Source organism: Castor canadensis, chromosome 11 (genome assembly GCF_047511655.1).
Source record: "Castor canadensis chromosome 11, mCasCan1.hap1v2, whole genome shotgun sequence".
Taxonomy (NCBI): domain Eukaryota; kingdom Metazoa; phylum Chordata; class Mammalia; order Rodentia; family Castoridae; genus Castor; species Castor canadensis.
The window spans coordinates 41,407,146-41,426,762 of NC_133396.1; the positions used below are offsets into that span (position 1 = coordinate 41,407,146).

The following is a 19,617-nucleotide window of genomic DNA, read 5'->3' on the forward strand; positions in this document are numbered from 1 at the left end:
CATTTGAGCCACTCTACCAGCCCTCTTTTGTGTTGGGTATTTTTGAGATAGGGTCTCGCTTTATGCCTGGGTCAGCCTGGACCATGATCCTCCTAGCTGGGGATGACAGGTGCATGCCATCACACCCAGCCATGAACTTTTTGCCCAGGCTGGACTCAAACCAAGATCCTTCCAATATCTACCTCCAAAGTAGCTAGGATTACAAGCTTGAGCACTGCACCAGGCTTAAATTCTAACACATTTTAAATGGGAAACAGGTGAAATAGGGAGACAGGCACATTCACAGGCCAAGCCATGACTGGAGAAAATATGAACTGGTATGGGAGGGACCCAGTTGAAATGGGCCTGCAAAGGAGGAGAGAAGCATGGATGAACCCTGCCACCAGTCAGTTCTATCTGGCACTTGACAGGCCAGCTCCAATGAATGAATGCCCAGGCCCAGTGATGGCAAAGGAGAGGCGAGAAGACATGCAGGGAACAGGATCCACTCACCATGACGATGTTGGCCAGATGGGCAGAGATGAGTGCATACACCCCTCCGGAAGAGCCCACGACAGGTGCGGTCATGTCAGCCACAGACACAGCCAAGGACCCTGGTATAGAAAGATGGAGAATTGTCAAGAACAGACTTGGCTGCCCAGCCTAGGCCCTGCCACCTGGGCAAAAAATCTCTACAGCAAGACACTTCATCTTCTCCTCCTTTGATACCACATTGTCTTGGTGCTTCCTGTGGATTTCCCAGAGGACTGGTTTATGGCAGAAAGAACTACTTGATTCAACCTTCACATTTTACAGATGGGAAACCAAGGCTCAAAGAAAGGAAAAATGAGCCTGTGTCGAGGTACATGCCTGTAATCCTAGCACTTAGGAGGTGGAAGCAGAAAGATCACAAGTTTGAGGCTGGCCTGGGCTACACAGTCAGAACCTGTCTCAAAAAAGACAAAAAGTCTGACTTGGCCAAGGTGGAACTTTAGATTAAGACCCAGGTCATCTGCCTCTCCTCCCCACCTCTGCCTGACATTGTGCTGACACAGGGTTTTGGAGCAGCAACAACAAAACTGGCAGCAGTTACCCTAGAAAGAGCTGCCACACAGGTGCACTATGTGTCAGACCCTGGGCAGGTATGTCACATACATTCCTCCATCTACCCCCAAGGCTGCCCTTTGTGGAAGGTACTAACAGCCTCACTGCAGAGATGAGAAAAGGCTCTGAGCCCAGAGTTCTCTGCTGGGAAGTATGGGTACCAGTATTTGAATCCATACTTGCCTGACACAAAACCCATGCTCTTCTTTCGCGGTGTTGAGTATGGAACCACATACTCACATGCTAGGCAAGCACTTTATGGCTGAGCTATACTCCCAGCCCCAAACTTGTGAACTTTTTTAAATTTATTTTTATTTTTTGGTATGAACTGAGGGCTTCATACTTGCTAGGCAGGTGCTCTACCATTTGAGCCATTCCACCAGCCCCAAACTTGTGTTCTTGGCCAAAGCCCTTATTCTTGACCTCAGTAGCAGCCACTTCCCACACAGGTACAGAGGTCACCTCCACCTTCTCAACTTCTCCCTCTGCTCTGCTGAGCACCACTTCCAACCTCCTTCTGAGTGAGCAAAATCACAAACAGCTAACAGGATCCCAAGTGGGGGCTTTCTCTGGAGGAAAAATGTCCTTGAAAAGTCCCTAGGAAAAGAGAGATGATGTCATGGTCTCTGGAAAAAAGGGAAGTCTACAGCTCTTGGTCTGGGGGATGACAAACTTTTGTACTGGGAGGGAAGCTGAGCAGAGAGGAGATGGGAAATTTATTGTTCTGGTCTTATTTAAGTGTGATCAATGCTTTGACCTCCCGAGAAGGATACAGGAGACTAAAAATAACCAGGAGGTAGAGCCCAGGGCACAGAGGGTGAGCAGTGGCTGGCCTGGGTTAGTGAGCAGAACCACCATTGGAAAATGTCCACAGGCTCAGGAGCCAATTAGCCGCTGGAAAGAGGAGGGACAGGCAGAGAGCTGAGTTCTGCAGGTTCTGCAGCAGTGGGGAGCCCAGCCCTGGAACCAGGGCACCTGACCATCTAGATCTGGACATGGAGAATTCCCCTATCAGAACATCATGAGCCATCTGCCTGTCCCCACCACCCCGCTCTGTGTTCAGGAGATCCTTAAAGAAGAGATCTCTTCAACCAATTCTTGGCCTCAAGGGAGATAAAATCGCTCAGAAAAAACCCCCGAACAATCATGAACTGAAGACTCCTAAGTCCTTCGCCCCTCCTGGGGCAACTATAAATCCTTCTTCACCCCTTTCATGCCTTTTCTCTGGCTTTAATTAGGTATTGATCTATTGTCAGATAAACTTTGTTTTCTTTTTTTTTAATGGCCCAGCCAAAAGGTCAGCCATATATAACAGAGGAAAAAAATCCTCAGGGTGGCAAACAAACAGACACAGATCTGAATGACAAAGGATTCCCACGCTCTCCTGGCAGGCTGTCTGAGAAGGCTGCATTGCAGGGCTGCTCAGGGCTGGCTGTCCAGCTCCTCATTAATTACCATTTGGACAGAGGAAGCCCCAGCCTCCCTGGGCTGGTCTTTTCCCTCCCACAGGCCCATGCAAAGCTGCTCCCTTATACTGCCCCAGCATGGTCCACTAGGGACTGAGAGGCTCCAGGGCAGCCTCCAGACAGGGAAGGGTCCCTGCCAGGGTCAAGCCTGCATAACACTGACCTTTCCCTCACCCTACCCATGGTTTAGAGTCTTGACCCCTGGGCCAGAGGCCAGCTTGGGACTATGGCTGCAGTATGGAATGGGGGCGTGCTGGACAGTTATATGACCTTGGACAAATGTCCCTGATTCTTTGGGCTTCAGTTTTCACATCTATCAAATGAGGAAGTTTATGGCTTTCCAAATTTTCAACAGTGAAAACCCCTTTTCAAAAGAAACCTTTCTGGGGTCTCCTAAACCATGATCCACTCTGGCTGAATGGGGATGGGGAGTAGGGCCTGGGGAGCAAAGCTTGCCATCCAGCAGAGGGGAACTTGAGTGTTCTTATCAGGTCAGGAATTCATGGATTGTAGGCTTGGCCAAAGGCTCAGGGGCTGAGGCTCAGATCCTGCTTCCATAATCTTAAATGTAACCTGAACCCACCTGCTCAGGCTCTCCTAAGGTGCCTGTAGATCAGCAGGGAACTGAAAGGATTGGCTGGGACTAATAGAAATATAGCACTAAAGGCCATCCAGGATACATGGGCTAGGCAGGATCTCTTCACTAAGTTCTGAACCTCAGGGATGATAGTTCTATAAGGCCAGGACAAACTCCATGGAGGTTGTGGGGAGAGAACAGTAAACGAATGAACACCTCTCCTCTGCACACTGGCAGAAAAAGGGGCTGGGTCTATTCAGGACCACACATTTTCCAAAACACATTCTGGGTCCATGTCAGCACACAGATGAATTGGTGACCTTGCCATAAGGCACAGCTGTGGTAGTTTGAACTTGGAAAGTGTTTGTTTGTTTGTTTTTGTTTTGTTTTTTGCAGTACTTGGGTTTGAAGTCAGAGACGTCACCCTGAGTCACTCCACCACGTCCTATTTTTGTATTGGGTTTTTTCGAGATAGGGTCTCAGGAACTTTTTGCCCAGGCTGGCTTCAAACTGTGATCCTCCGGATCTCTGCCTCCTGAGTTGGAGGATTTTCAGTGAGCTTGGAAAGTTTTAAGCAGGTATTCTCCAACATCTCCCTTGGCCATCAGAAAAAAATCCATATACTGCTGGGTGCCAGTGGCTCTGGCCTGTAATCCTAGCTACTCAGGAGACAGAGATCAGGAGGATCACGGTTCAAAGCCAGCATGGGCAAATAATTCCTGAGAACCCAGCACAAAAAAAAAAAATCAACATGAAGAAGGGCTGATGGAATGGCTCAAGGTGTAGGCCCTGAGTTCAAACACCAGTACCACAAAAAAAAAAAAAAAATTCAAATAATAACTGGTAGAACATCTACCTTTAAGCAATGTAACTTTATTAATTCACGTGTCCTTTTATTTACTATACAAATATTTATTATCTAACCGGTGTCAGGTTCTGAATAAGTTCATGGCTTATATTTTATATAATTGGTATTGAAAGGTTGGTGATATAATTAAGATACTGGTTTTTAAAGTACTTACATGGTTAGCCATAAGTAAGATATATATTGGCCCAAGTGTTGATTAGAAACACAGGGTTCTATCCTAATTCTACCATGTGTTAGGTGTGCAAACTGAACAAATTACTTCACCTCTCTGAACTGCCTTTAAAATGGGGATGACAGTACCCACCTTGTAGAACTGTTGTGATGCATGAGTGATGACATTCACAAACCCGGCATCACATGCCTGGAGCATTACATAGAGGTCAGCTATCCTTACAGAATGTGATGGACTTGGATCTGGAACACTCTTGCTAGGCAGAAATTAGAGAGTAGGGCCAGATATCTATTAGGCCTCCCTTGGTTTCTGATATTAAATTATCTGCACAAAGGAAAAGGCTGACTTTTTAGTTCTCTTCACACTATGTTAGTATTTACAGGACAGAGTTTGGGGTCACATAGCCTGGGCGTGAACCCCTCTCCACCATGTATGAGTTGTGTCTGTTTGAGCAAGTCACTTGTCATTTGTTCTAAGCCTTGGCTTCTGGATTTTGTGTGTGCCAGGGATTGAACCCATGGCTTTCACTTTTATTTATTTTTTTTGGTGGGACTGGGGTTTGAATATGGCCTTCACATATTGAACAAGTACTCTACCACTGAGATACACCCAAAGCCCCCAAGCCTTGGGTTCTGTTTCTGCACCAGGTAGAGAGTAGTAGCATCTGCCACATGGGCTAATTATGAGGATTAAATACAGCTGCCCGTGGTGGGCACAGATAACTACTACTGGCTCTCCAGTCAAGGTTTGGTTCTCTGTAAATGAGCTCTCCTCTGGGAAGAGGGATGGGGGAAGAGAGGGGGGCACTGCATAGGCAGATCAATCAACTCAATCCTGGAGATCAAAGACATGATATGTGGTATCCAGAGTGCCCTCTGGTCTAAAGCAATGACTCAGGCAGAGCCGGGCACACACTTGGCTGGATGCTGCAGACCATTGCCCTCCTATTTAGAGGCTGTGTCTGTATCTCCTCACTCTGCACTGACATCACTGGGGAGTGGTACCCACGCTGTCTCCCCACTGTGTCATCTGTTCTGGGTGAGGTCTGAGTCATTTTGAGTCTTATTTCTGCCTTCCAGGTTATTGGCACCCCCATCTAATTGAGTACTAACTGCAAGTGTTACGAGTGTCTTCCCCGTTCCCTGCCATTTAACATCTGGGACTCTGGGAATCTAGGTATGGAAAATGTAGCTAAAAATTCCCAGATGTCAGGACTAAGGGATGTGTGGGAGGATGAGCAAGTTTGGAACAGAGGTGCTCACTAGATATTTTTTCCCCCCAGTACTAGGGATTGAAACCTCATTCTTGCTAGGTAAGAGCCCTACCATTTGAGCCACCTCCTACCACCACCCCAAGCCTAGACCTTTGTTAAGGACATGCTAGGTGCTAGATTTTGGAGAAGGTTTATGGGGGTGCTGTCCAAGGTTCAAGGTGCTGGCCACATACAGGAGTGATGAGGACACTGCTGGGAGAATCTCAGGCCACGGGTTCACAAACTGGCAGAGGAGTCCTATAGTATAGGGCTGGACCCTTCCCTCTTTGATTTCTGAAACTACTTCTGTCACTATCAAGGCTGCCTGTTGTTTACAAGGCCAAAGCTGCCCTGCTCTCCTGATGACAACTTTAATGCCACTCAGGAAGGATTAAGATCTTATTTAAACATACACACAAAGCTCCCTTGGGCACAGCTGTCAAGCTGAAGAGCTGAGACAGCAAACCTTGTAAAAAAATTTAAAAGAAAAAAAAAAAAAAAGCAATGAAGTTGGAAGCTTCACTAGGGAGATCCCTGTGTTCAGAACTGGACTGGTGAGACTCATCCTGCAGAAATCTGCTCTGCTCTCCCCAGTTCACTTGTTCCACCTTCCCTCTATGCTTATGCTAGGTGTCAGGTGGAGTCACCCTGACCCAACATCTCCAGGATGGACTGAGAGTCTACTACCTCCTAGGCCAGACTACTGTCTTCAGAGGGTCAGATAAGGGGACAGTGGCCGATCTGGACAGAGTTAAGTTCTCCCTTTGGGTTCAGGTGTTACCCTGGCCAGGAAGATGCGTGGCTTCAGACTTGCCTTCAATGCCTCTAGGCAACCTCTCTGCACAGTTTAAATAGTTATCTCATTTACTGCCTCACTCCAGCCTCCTAACAACCCCACAGGAAGATTTCATTAGTTCCTTCTTTGAGCTGGACAGCATCAGGAGGGTTTCAGGAATTTCCCTAAACCCACACAGCTACAACATGACAGTGTAGAAACTGGGTCAGGCTGCCTGTTCCAAATCCTGTGCTTTGTTTCCTATCAGGGTAGCAGTCCCCTTCCAGCCTCCCAAGAATTGGGAGATTCACCTAAACTTTGGTGATAAGATCCTATATGTGACCTAGAAGCCTGGGGTTTGTCCCACTCACAAGGTCTCCCCCAATCCACCTTGAACACAAGGCCCATCTTCATACCTGCTACAACACCAGTCACGTAGACAAGCCCGATGCGGGTGGCTCCATGCACCATCTCCAGAGGCACCCCCACCAGCAGCTGCAGGACCACGTTGAGTCCCAGGTGTTCTATCCTGCAACAGACCACATTCATCCATCCATCCATTCATTCATTCATTCAATAAACACTGTGTACCAAGAGGCTGGGGATCTGGAAGTGAACAAGACTCTGTCTGTGCATTTGAAAGGCTTGCAGTCTGGGGAAAGGAAAGAAAATGTGGCCAGACTATTTGGAAACAATGATCCTTCCAGCTGAGACAGGAATTCACATACAATGACTGACAGTGTCTGCATCTGCCACCCCAAGAGGGACTAACCACAGTCAAAATCTAGCAGCTAAACAAAGTCACTTGTGAGAAGGTTCAGAGAGGGGCAGTGACCGGCTTAAAGTCAGACAGCTGGTTAGTGGCTGGGCTGGGACTACTGGACAGGTCTCTGATCTGCCTGACTTACTCCATTCACCAGGCCCTGAGGTCATTCTGGCTCTCTAAGTTATTTGTAAGAGCTATGATACTGAAAAACAAAGATGTTCTCAAAACAAGGGCAAAAAGATCTCCTAACTTAGTAATTCAAAGCTTTCCTGTTAAGCCTAATAAGGGAAGCTTCTCCTTCCTGTGGTAAAAAGCGACCTGCTCCATTCTAACTCTCATGGCTGAGACAGTGCTCCCCAGGTTTTCTTACCCCATGAATATCTACCTTTGTACACTACTATTAGTCATCTGGAGCCAGATCTTGTCACTAAATGAGTGTTGTATTTAGTCAAGTCCATGTATTATCAGAAAAGATCATAAGGTTACTAATTATTCAATCAATATAGGCTTTTCAAGTTCACAAAGCACTTTAACATCCATTATCTCATTTAAACTGAGGCAACAACACTTGGACAGCTCCCTGGAGGGTAGGGGTGGGGAGGCAGTTAAGCTATGGAGTAACAGAAAACTTAACAAGGAGGCTGGGTCTTGGCCTGGGTCACAGCCCTGCCCTGGTCAGCACAGTCCTGCCTGGAGGCCCAACTGGACTATGGGGGTCTTTCTGCTGAGAACCAGGCATGATGGAGACCTGAGGGCCAGAATGATCCCCTTGCTATTTCTACTCAGGTCAGGAATCCCAGGGGCCTTTCCCAAGCTATCAATGAGCTCCCTCACTTCTCTGGAGGGGCTGGAGGAGACACAACCATGCTAGTGTCTGGGGTTTGCTTTCCCAACTCAGGCTTCTGCCATGGAAGAGCAGCCTCTAGCCAAGACTGCTGCTCTACAAGGGACTTGAACCTGGGTGGCCACTTGGACAACTGGTAGGTCCTGCAGCAGAAGGCACCAGTGAGAGCTAATTCACCCCAGTCCCAAAAGTGGCCATGGGGATCTATGAACAGAAACTATAATTATTGCCAGAGATCCCCAGAAAACCCTCACCACATATGCAAAGTGGTTCCAATAAATTAGTCCTTTATTTCACTTATAGGGTCACTCATACACATAGCTTATGAACAACAACTCTGGTGGCTGACCACATCCTCCTCTTTGCCTCGGTTACTAGGAAGTGCAGAACAAATTTTCAAGCTACCTCTAGCAAATACATAGAATCATGCTGTGTATGTGTGTGCTGATCTCACAGCTGGCTTTCGGCATTTTCTTCTCTTTTTTCCTTTCACATATACTCTCAATGACTGACTTGTATATCTGGGTATCAGATGAGTTTCAAGTATCCATCTCAAATCCTGTGTCCAAGTGAATAAAAATACACTAAAACCTCTATTACAGGGCCTGGATGTATAGCTCAATGGTAGAGTGCTTGCCTAGGATGTGCAAAGCCCTAGGTTCAATCCTCAGCAACATACACACACACACAAATATATATGCATATGTAAATATGTGTGTAATATGTGTGTATGTACTTTATCCCAGGCAAGCTGGACCACTCATTTCTCTTCTCTGTGGAGACTCCTGGCACGGAAAGAAGACAGGTACTCACCCCGCATGCATGAAGATGTATGTCAGGTAGCGCCAAGCCTGTGCTCGGAGCTGAGGGTGGTAAACCAGTGAGTTCTTCAGGTAGTGTGGATGGGTCACCTGCAGCACAAACTGATCAAGAGACACCCCATTGTAGAGGAAAAAGGCAACCTGGGTGAAGCACAGAACGGAGGAGACCTGTTACTAGGCACAATTCTGCCCAGGGACCTCCCTCTCATGCTGCCACAGGGAACCCTGCAAAAGGCACCTCTATTCCTCTCTTGGAGAATGAAAGACACCCCACAGCACAGCCAGCGCCCACTCAGCATCCAGCCATACCTCACCCCACTTCTGTTTGACCTTTTGCTACATGGTTACAAAAGGGTCACACTGGTCTCTTTGGCCACACTTCCTTGGGGGAGTTGGACATTTTAACACTAGTAATAACTCACTCAGCTATTCCACTATCACCTTGTGTTCACAGAACTTGCAGATCTGAAACTTTGGACCCATTCAGCAATAATTCCCCATTCTCCCCGCTCCCTCCAGGCTCTTCTGACTTTCAGTCTACATGAACTGACTACTTCAGGTACAGCATATAATTGGAATCACACAGTATTTCTCCTGTGACTGTGTAGCATATGTTCCTTTTTAAAGGCTGAGTAATATCCCATTGTATGTATGTAGCACATTCTTTTACATCCATTCATCTGTCAAGGGACTTTTTTTTTTGCAGTACTGGGGATCAAACCCAGGGTGTGTACACTAGGCAAGCATTTAACCACTAAGCCACATCCCCAACACCTCCATGGACATTTTGGCCATTGTGAGCAATGTGGCTATGAAACATGGGTGTACAAATATCTCTTCTAGTCCCTGTTTTCAACTCTTTTGATATACACTCATAAGTGCAATTCCTGGGTCATATGGTAGTTCTATGTTTAGGTTTTTTAAGAAATGTCAGAATTTTTTCCATAGTGGCTGTACCATCTTACATTCCCACCAACAGCACACAAGGTTTCAGTTTCCCCACATCTTCACCAACACTCTATGTAAGTTGATTTTGCAGATAGGCCTACTTATTTAGACTCTAAAAGGGTATTTTTTTCTGGAACGCTTTCTAAAATGCATCATTTGTATCTCTGGGGTTTTTTTGTTTTGAGGTTCCAGGGTTTGAACTCTCAGGGCCTCTCGATTACTAGGCAGGTCCTCTACCACCTGAGCTACATCCTCAGCCCTTTTTGCTTTATCTGTTTTTTGAATAGGATCTTGTATTTGTATGCATGCCAGACAGGATTCTCCTGTAGCTAGGGTGACAAGTGTGTGCTGCCACCCCCAACTGTTAAGATGGGGATCTCAACTTCTTGCCCAGGCTGGCCTTGAACCACAATATTCCTGGTCTTTGCCTCCTGAGTAGCTGGAATTACAGGCATGAGCCACCATCGCTGTCCCTGTTTTGTTTTGGTTTTTTGCAGTTTGATCTCTTGTACTTGTTAGGCAGGCACTCTATCACTTGAGCCACATCACCAGCCCCATCCCTGTGTTCTTGATCAGGGTATGTGCAGAACCATGTAAGGATATCTAAGTCTAGGCTATGATAGTGATGTCTTTTCCATCAATCAAGATGGATGGAGTTTCCTCTCCTACACTGGCCCAAATTCTTGTGTTTAAGACTGAGGTCTACTTTTAAATATTCTTTTATTATTTCTCTCACTGTCAAATTGTCAGCTGTTAACTTCTTATTGCTTGCTGGTATTGGGCCTGTCTAGTAGCTTTCCCCATGTTCTTCTATTCTCTATTTGCACTGAAATCAGAGAATTAGTTTCTTTTAGATTGATGGTTCAAGTTTACATTTGGAAATCAGAACCAATTTAGATACAAAAACCAATCTGGACAAAACTGGTTATATTATTTTGAATTACTGGTCCTCGGCTTCCTTATCTGGAAATGGTACCAATGGATACACTTCCAGAGTAGTTAAGAGGCTTAAAAGTGATTAAGTATTTGGGGCACAATGGCACACACCTATAATACTAGTACTTGGGAAGCTGAGGTAGGAGGATCATGAGTTTGAGGTTGGCCTGGACTACATAGCAAGACCCTGTCTCAAAATAATCCCCCCCCCCAAAAAAAGTGATAAAAACACAAAGAATCACCCCCATGCCCAACACACACAGAGAAGGAAGCTATGACTAGTGTCGGGTTTAGACTGTCTGGGCTAAACCTGGGAATGGCTTAGGCCCCCAACAGCTATGTCCCTGGGACTCTCTGAGAATCTGTTCTGTCCACCTAACACCACGTGGTGGCCTGGCAGCAAATACCGCTTCCAAGGCAACTCATTATTATTAGTCTTCAAATAGAAGGTAATAAATAGACCAAAACAGTAAGCGTTTGAAGAATGAGTCCAAGAATATCTCAGAAAAATCGCAACCACAACATGTACTTATATGAAGCCATAACAATCAGAGGAGCTGTGGTCTGCAGACTGGAAATTTCTGATTTAGCAAAGGAGAAGAAGAAAGATGCCACGAAGCTGAAGGATCCTGCCATTTGATTAGTCAGGAACTTTACAAGAACATATGCAGAGGCAGTGATTAGGTCCGGGGCTTTGGAAGAGAAACAGTGGAAGAGCCTAACATGCCAAAGGAAAGTGAAGCATGCATTCAGGAGCTTGTGGTAGGGTGGGCTACTCAGGTTCCTGGGTTGAACAGTCAGGACAATGGAGTTCCATCTCACAGGGGCACACAACACAGAAGACAGTACCTTTGTACTCTGTTGCCTAAGCAGGTGACCTTTTTTTTTGCATGACAGTAGGTATAGCTGATTCCCTAAGAGGAAAATGTTCTTTAAAAATAAGTTATGGAGTGGAAGCGTGGCTCAAGTGGTAAAACTCCTGCTTTTCAAGCTTGAAGCCCTGCATTCAAATCCCAGAACCACCAAAAATAAATAAATAAATAAAGTTAAGCCTATCTTTACTTGTTCATACATTCTCCCTCCCAAAGAAATCTGTGTGTGATGCTTCTTTTGTGTTCAGAAAACACCCACAGCCACTCTCACTGTAAACAGAGGGGTCCTGCCTTCCTATGGCAGCACCAGCACAAGTCTTGTTATATCTGCACTACAGGTGAGAATTGAAGTCCTAGGGATTCAGTAGTTGGTTCACTTTGCCCACCTGGGGAGGAACTAAAATAAACTGGCTTTACTGAGCTTGCCTGGCTAAATCCCCAACTCCATGAACTTTCTGCAGTTTCTGTTGCTGTTGTTTTGGTGGCTGTGGCCACAGAGCGACTTTGCTACACCAAAAATTGCTTATAGTAATTGCTTTGAAATATCTCTTTGCAGTCTACAATTCAACAACACTTGCATTCACTGTAACAGGTCTGTCATCTGATCCTCAACCATCACCCTTCAGGGGAGGAGACTCCCCACTCCCCTCATGATATTCTTGTGGCTGCTCTCCCCATCCTCCCCCACCCTTGTCCTTGCCTCCAGCAGTGTGATTGTGATCATGAACCAAGGCGGGGGACAGCAGGTGTAGCTGTCATAGTACCACTTGCGGTCAATCTCACGGGGCAGGGTCTCGTAGGCCACGTGGCGGATCAGTCGCTGCGAGAGGCTCAGCCCCTTCTCCTCCAGCAGGGCTTTGCTGCTCAGCCTGCGGTTGCCCTGCAGAATGGCCTGGCGGAAGCTGTTGGACCGTTTGTTGCTCATCTGCGCAGGCAATGGGATGGGGAGATGATCAGAGCAGGGGCTTCTGGGAAGCCTCCACCCACTTCCCAGCTAGCATGTTCCTTAGAGCAGGCCAAACGCCACAGTCCCTGTGCTCTTATGATGTGGTACTTCACATGTGTTGACTCATTTGGTGCTCACAAGTAATCCACCTGTTAGATAAGGACTACGAATAGGAAGCCCACTAAGTTCAAACCCAGAGCCTGTATTCATACTCACTCTATCTTCCTTTCATCTGCCCATCACAATCTACTGAGCAACTACTTAATGAAGTGACCAGCAGTCACAGTTCAGAGTGATGGCTGTTGTTGAGAACACATAGGAGGGAGGCCAGTCCAACCCCAGGTGGTCAGTGAGGGCTTCCTGGAGGAGGTACTGGCTGGGTGGGAGTCTCAGAGTAAGTAGAAGGCAGCATCTTCAGATATGCTGGCTTAGGAAGACTGGAGCAGCCCTTAGCTGGATGGTTCTGGAGGGAAGCCTCCCCAGACCAGAACTGAGAGCCCTGCTGTGAAAGCTGCCACTCCTGAGTGCTTCCCGGGACCTGTGATGCCTGGCAAGCCCAGGGCCTGGTGATGGGTCCCTGCCTGGACCTGCTGCTTCCTTCAGCAGCCTTGGAGCTTGAGATGCCTCTCGCAGCAGTCAGCTTGATTTCCAGCCTCCAGGAGCCTTTGTACCCCAACCTGCCTTCCAGGGACACATTCCAGACACTTGAGGGAAAACTAGAGACATAGCTCTCCCTGCCCCAGAACCTAGATGCCCAGTGGCTGCTGAAGTGGGAATTATCCATGTTTTCTGGGAGTAAATCATGGCCACCAGTACTTCAAGGGCTAGAAGTGAATGGCAGATCAGATCTGAAGGTTGGAGCCAAGCAGTGCTGGCAAGGTGAACCAGGCTGCAGCAAGGCACAAGGGGATGAGCCCTGTCAGTGGAAGGCAGCTAAGAGGATCTGTGTTTAGACCAGGCTAGGCAGTGGGATCGTCCCGGCTCAGTCCTCTCCTTAGAACTCAGCCCTGCTGTCTCTCACTTTCAATATCTAGCTTCAAGCCCACCCCCTCCAGCGAGCCATCCTAAATGAACCCTCTCTGCCATTCCCACCTTCATCCCTTCCAGCTTATAAAGCTTGGCTCTGCTCTGTCTCAGTGGCTCAGGAGCTCTGTAAATGCAGGTGTGAGCCAGGGCTCCCACAGACATCATGGGCCCCAAATAGGATCTCACTGTCAAATTATTTTGTAGTTACTCTTCTCCCCAGTCCTGGAGGGTGCACATGCATAAAGCACACACAGCATACATGCACATACAGCATACATGCTCATACACACACACTCCTGGCCAAAGCATAAGCACAGGAGAAGCAGTGTGTGCACACTCATTGTTCAGCTGTGTCCTGGACGGGCCCAGAGCTATGGGAGGCCTAGTTGTAGTGGTGGTCTTGGGCCTCACAAAGTTTACAGGGAGATAAGTACAAACAGCAGCAAAAAAGGGGGGCATCTTAATTACCTTGCATGTGGTCATATTCCCTCATCAGGAAGATAGGGACTGAAGCTTTGGGAGGGTAAGTCACTACCCTACAACCCCAAAGTAAATCACACAGCCAGGATTCAAATCCAGATCACACTAGCCCATGTGGAGCTTTTATGATGATCAGATAAAGGAGTTTCTTCAAAGCCTTGGTGAGCAAAGTCGAGGCCAGATCTCAGTCAGGCATCCCTATACAGTACACAACTTGCACGTCTATAGGTGACAACCCTGTCTGCTCAGCTGTATGCAATGTCGTCTCTGCTATGAGGCTGAGAAAAGCACAGTAGGGGCTCTGGATTTGTTCTGCATGGGATGGGGTAGGAAAAACCTCACAAAAGATGCAGGGAAAGAGGTGGACATGTGGCTCAAGTAGTAAAGCACTTGCCTAGCAGGCACAAGGCCATGAATTCAAGCCCTAGTACCACCACCACCACCAAAAAAAAAAAAAAAAAAAAAAAAAAAGCAGGGAGTTTACCTGGTAGAAGAACATTCAGAGACAACGGAAACTTTCAAATATAGTTTTATCATATTTGATCCTTGCAGTAACCCTGAATGAACCTTTGGGCTCCTTTTACAAATGGGTCACAAAGGCCCAGAGGATCTTTCCCAGCAAGTGGCAAAGGCAGATTGAGGACCTAGGCTTCTGCCCTACCCAGAGCTCCCTCCCTGATGCGTCCCTTCTATGTTGAGTCTCTAGGGAATTCAGGCTGTGGCTGGCCACTCCAGCCCAGAAAAATTCCAACTATGGCACAGCCATCACATGCTTTCCTGAGTTCACACAGAGAGTTCCACTGGCGCCCAGCTGGACAGAAGCACCTCTCTGCCCAGCATGCCCTCCCTATGCCCTAGGACCGGGCAGGTATCTTGTACACACATGACGGCATTGGGGCTGTGCAGGCTTAGACCCGTGGCCTGTTCTTTGGTGGCACTGCTAGGTTCCCTGTCACAGGACTCACTTCCACCGCCCGTGCTATGAATCCCACTGCCCCCACTATGAATCCCACTGCCCCCACATCCCCTCTCAGTTCCACTCTCCCAGGCTTCAGGAGCTCTGCTCCCTAGGTCTGCTCTGAACAGAAGATTACACACCTCTGCAGCCCTGCAGTACCTCCCTGAAAACCTGCTAACCCCTAGGCTGAGAGACTGTTACAGAACCCACTGCTTTGGCACCTGCCTCATGGACAGCTGGCATGGCACAATGACAGCTATGAGAGGTGTGGGTTCCTCACCCCCAATTGATGCCTATGGATTCTAAGAGCCTGAAGGTCACACATTTAATTTCATGCTTGCCCCCTCCATGGGTGACATGAAAAGAGGTGGACCACCTCTATCACAGTACTAGGAAAACCAAGCGAAGACTTCTGGTCCTGTATTCATCTTGGTAATTAACACAGTTTCTACTAAGGTCCTGTCCATCACAGTGGCTAAAATCCTGCCTGCTTAAACCTGCTGGAGCCCACTTCATTGCTGCCGTGGTAGCCCCTGAAATAGCACAGCATTAACCCTCAGAAAGGAGGAAGTCTCCATGCCAAGACACCAGACCACAGGGCAGGACTCACGAGTCTTCCATCTCCAGCTCCTGTGACAACCTTGAGCACCTGCCAGCAGGTCTGCTGAGCTCTGGCCTCCACCCATGTGCTACACTACTAGCAGGGAGGTCTGGCTCACCCTAGCTCCTTCTTCTGCCAACAATAACCTCCCCACTCCTGCCCTTCATTTTGGAGGAACTGACCCCACTTTCAGCTCCAGGGATGGGCACTGATTGATTTAAGTTTGTTAATAAATACTGCTGACCCAAACTAGGCCAGTGAAAGGGAAGAAATCCCAGGCCTTGTGCAGGAGCTACCATAAGAAGAGACTCTGTTTCTTTACATGGTATGGACTGAGGGTGTGAGGGCTCAAACAGTGCAGTCACCTCGAGCCACATAAGAGGGTCTGGACTTGCCAGAAGCTGCTTTGAGGATGGCTTGATACAGAAGGCAGAACCCAGGGACAAAGAGAAAGCTGGTCCTCAGTGGTATTCGTTCTCTTGCTGAAGCCTGGGTTTTTTCAATGCTGTGAGCCAACAGACCTCTCCCAGTGCAAGGGCCCCAAGGTGCTCACCAGGTTGACAAAATCCTGGTAGCAGATCTGCCCATCTGCGTGGCTGTCGGCGAGAGCCAGGAGCACCTCCCTTTTGTGCGGGTCCAGCTTGGAGCTGTGGCTCTCCAGGAGGCTCTGGAATTTGCCTGAGCTGATGTAGCCCGTGTTCCCAGGGTCAAACTGAGGGAGAAGCAGAGAGCAGTGGGGTCAGCAGGGCACCACCCCCTCTCAGCACTGATGCAGAACCCATGCAGTGCTCCTGACTTACCTCTGCCCACAGAGGCCAGGTGGTGTCTGGGATCTTTCCAAGGCCCCTGTTCAGGATCACCCAACCTAACCATGTTGAGAAGAGAAAGGAACAGGTGCAGAGAGGTTAAAGCACCTCTTCTACACCCTTATTCCTGATGGTGGACAGGAAAGCAGAAACAAAGGGCAACAGACAGAGGGAGGCAAGGAGCTTCTAGGAACAGGAGAGATGGCAGTGAGAAAAAGGTGTTTGAGAAGACCTTCCTGGTGACAGGCAAGGAGGAGGGGCTCAGTCAAGGGACTGCAAGGGGAATGTGGAGGCCTGGTCTGGTCTGGCCTGGTCTTCTACAACTGGCTGCAGCCCCTCCCAGTGCTTCACTCAACCAGGCAGGACTGGCAGACTTCCCAAAGACTCATTATCTGTTTATATTTAGAGTGTGTGCATTTTCCACCATTCTCTTTTCCTCTACAGCTTTGTACCCGTGGGTCCCTCCATTTAGGATTGTCTTTCCTCCCTCATCATCCTCATCACTCTCCCAACTACTCCGATGTCCCTTTCTGTCCTTCTTAGCCTGATCCCCTGCACACCGGGTAGTCTGCGGACCACCCCCACACACAGTCTCTTACTCTCTGCCTACTCACTGGACTGCGGCTCCTCAAAGGCTGGTTCCATACCTGCTCCTGGGTGCTCAGAACAGAGCCTTCATCATAAGCACTCAATCAAGAATAGATGGGATGTTCGGATAAAAAGAAAGGCACTAATTTTCCATGAAATGCCTTGGGGGTTCAGTTAGAAAAACCCATTCATCTCTCCCAGAGAAGACTTTAACCTTTCTGCCCCTCCTTCCTCACAGAGCCCACCCAGTGCCCACCCTCAATTGTTCCCTGCCAGGAAATGATACTTCATCTCTTGTCTCTTACTGTGCCGAGCATCCCTCCTAGCAAAGGGCTTCCCCACATGAGACCCCAGTGTCTCTCTGGAGATGCTGCTGTGAGTTGCTTAAGTTTTAAAAGGCAATGGATGGCCTCTGGGTGTGGCTCAGTGGTAAGGCGCTTGCCTAGCATGTGCAAGGCCCTGAGTTCAAGCCACAGCACCTCAAAAGTAAATAAAAGGCAACATGTGTGTAGGACAAGAGAGTCTGGGAGGCCAAACCACTCACGATCTCCTCCACTTTTTTTCCTTTCACTTTTTTGAGACAAAGTCTCACTATTTGGCCTAGGCTGGTTTTAAACTTCAGCCTCCTGAGAAATGGTATTACAGGTAGGCACAACCATGCCCTGCACATTTCCCCCTTTTCTGTACAAAGTTAATGAAGACTATTTTGGGAAATCAGGTTCTGTGTGCAGCGTTTCTAAGACAATCCAAGAGAAATACCCAGGAGTTACAGTCAAGGACTATTTCAGTTCTCTCCAGAACTCCACATGAGGACATCTCTAAAGAGGCTGATTGTAAAATCCAGGTATTTACCCACCACTCTCCACCTGAAATACTAGAATTCATGGATGACATCTATTTGGTTCTCACCCTATTCCAGAAATATCTTCAGGAATAAAACACCTGACATTTGCTGGAGTGTTTTCATTGTGCCAAACAGTACTTTAAGCACTTTTGTACAGAATTCCTTTGACCCCCTCCCATAAAAGATATAGCAGATTGTATTATGATCCTCATATTACCAATGAGGAAAGAGAGGCACCAGCAGAGTCAGGATTCACATCTGGGCAGCTTGGCCCTGTGCTGGAAGCCACTGCTGGCTGCCACTGACCTTCAGTTCCAAGGGCTGTTTTGCTGATCAGAGGCAAAATGAAGGATTAGAGCTGAGCACAGCCCCAGACCTGGGAGAGGCAGGGGATCCTCTATGGTCCTACCCAAAACAGAAATTTATGCAGCAGGAAAGAGCCCCAAACATCAAGTCTTGGCCTCCTTATTGCTCAGATGCAAAAACTTAGCCTAGATAGGGACCATGGCAATGGCTGGCAGAAGGTGCATTCCTTGGTGCCTTGGACCCCCTTCATCCCTGAGAGCCTCTTGGACCCACCCGAATTGCATTTTGGGAATGCACTAGCCTGCTCTCACATGGACCTCAGTGCTGGGTGGGCAGATGGGGCACAGACATGTTTGTGTGTGTGTGTGTGTGTGTACGTGCGTGCCTGGGAAGAATCCCAATGGGCCCTGTAAGGGAGCAGTGGTCTGCTGCACAGCATGGACTCCCTCTTGCCTCAGCAGTGGGGAGGAAACCCAATGGTTTTGCATGTGCTGGGAGCAGGGATGTCAATCCCTTCCCAGGGGCCTCCTGGAAGGCTGGGGAGGGCAATGAGGTAGGGGGCTGGGATCAGGCAGCAGACAAAGAGCCACCTGCTCTCTTCCTTGCCCTCCCCCTCTCTGTGGCTCCCTGCTGTTGTCCTAGTGACAGGAGCTACCCTGTGGCTCCCTGGTCCCCAGCCCCCACCCCGGACTGCTCACTCTGCCCCAAGCACATTACAGGCTCTACATTTTTACTCAAAGAACTAGCTGGAATCATGCCAAGCCTCCATTCTCTGCCAAAACTCTACCTTTCATGCCAGGGCCAGACAGGCCAGACAATGCAGGGTCACCACTACCCTAATAATAAGGCCTCAGGGACTAGAGGATCACTAGTGGGGAGAGAGAGGCAGGAATAGGGTCAGCTCACAGGGCCCCATGAATGCAAACAGGAAACCTTTCAATCACCACTCAACACCTGGGAAGATGAAGGCAAGAGCAGGCACTGGCAGGAGGCAGAGATATGGAGACAAAGGGAGAAAGGGACAGAGAGAGTAAGCCAGAGGGAGAGCATGTGCCCAGAAGGCAGGAAAGAGGTAGGTCCTATCACCCCAGAAGAAAGCTGAGGGCTTCGAAATAAGCCTATGCCCCTCAAGCAGATATAAGGCAAAATACTCTTGTCCTGGCCACTGATCAGGATTTGTATAATTTAGGGTAAACAGCTTAAGCCACTCCTGCCTCATTTGTAGAATGGGTGGCTTTCCTTGCAGATCATGGTGGGCGGATGCACACCCAGGGCATCAGCTCACCAGGGCCTGGGGCTATGACATTTGATGGGGGTGGGGATCTCTCCTTCCAGCAGTCTGGTCACCCCTCTCTGGGCACACATCCTACCTCCTGGCCTCTTCAGGCCTTTTGGGGTGGGGGTTGGGGGATGAGTCCTGTAAATGCAATAATGTGTTGACGCTCCCGAAGCTGTCCCTCCTTGGGTTCTCCATGCCCTGGATTCACCCACTTAGGCAGTGGGGCACTTTTAGGATGAGACTGGGGTTGGTCTATGAGTGGTTGGGTCAGCAGGAAGTGTGCGTTGTGAATGGGGCTGGGGCCTATGTGGGGAGCCAGGGTAGGTCCTGAGCTGCCTCCTGAACAGGGCTTAGCGCTGTGGAGGAAGGGGTAAGTCCATATTCAGCCTGAGTGCACGATGCT

The 19,617-nt window shown here is 48.4% G+C and overlaps 1 protein-coding gene across 6 annotated transcripts in view; it reads right to left on the reverse strand.

Moving 5' to 3' along the window:
• Positions 1-19,617, reverse strand: part of Rhbdl3 (rhomboid like 3) — a 50,513-nt gene that overhangs the window by 22,343 nt on the left and 8,553 nt on the right. For 4 of the 6 annotated variants that reach the window (XM_074046366.1, XM_074046367.1, XM_074046371.1 and 1 more), the window contains 5 exons: positions 15,945-16,103; positions 12,081-12,305; positions 8,617-8,765; positions 6,610-6,722; positions 493-593 (listed from right to left, as the gene is read on the reverse strand). In XM_074046366.1, the coding sequence (XP_073902467.1) occupies positions 493-593; positions 6,610-6,722; positions 8,617-8,765; positions 12,081-12,305; positions 15,945-16,103 (747 nt within the window). The remainder of the gene's footprint in view (positions 1-492; positions 594-6,609; positions 6,723-8,616; positions 8,766-12,080; positions 12,306-15,944; positions 16,104-19,617) is intronic. The other 2 variants (XM_074046370.1, XM_074046369.1) reach the window with 2 other exon arrangements.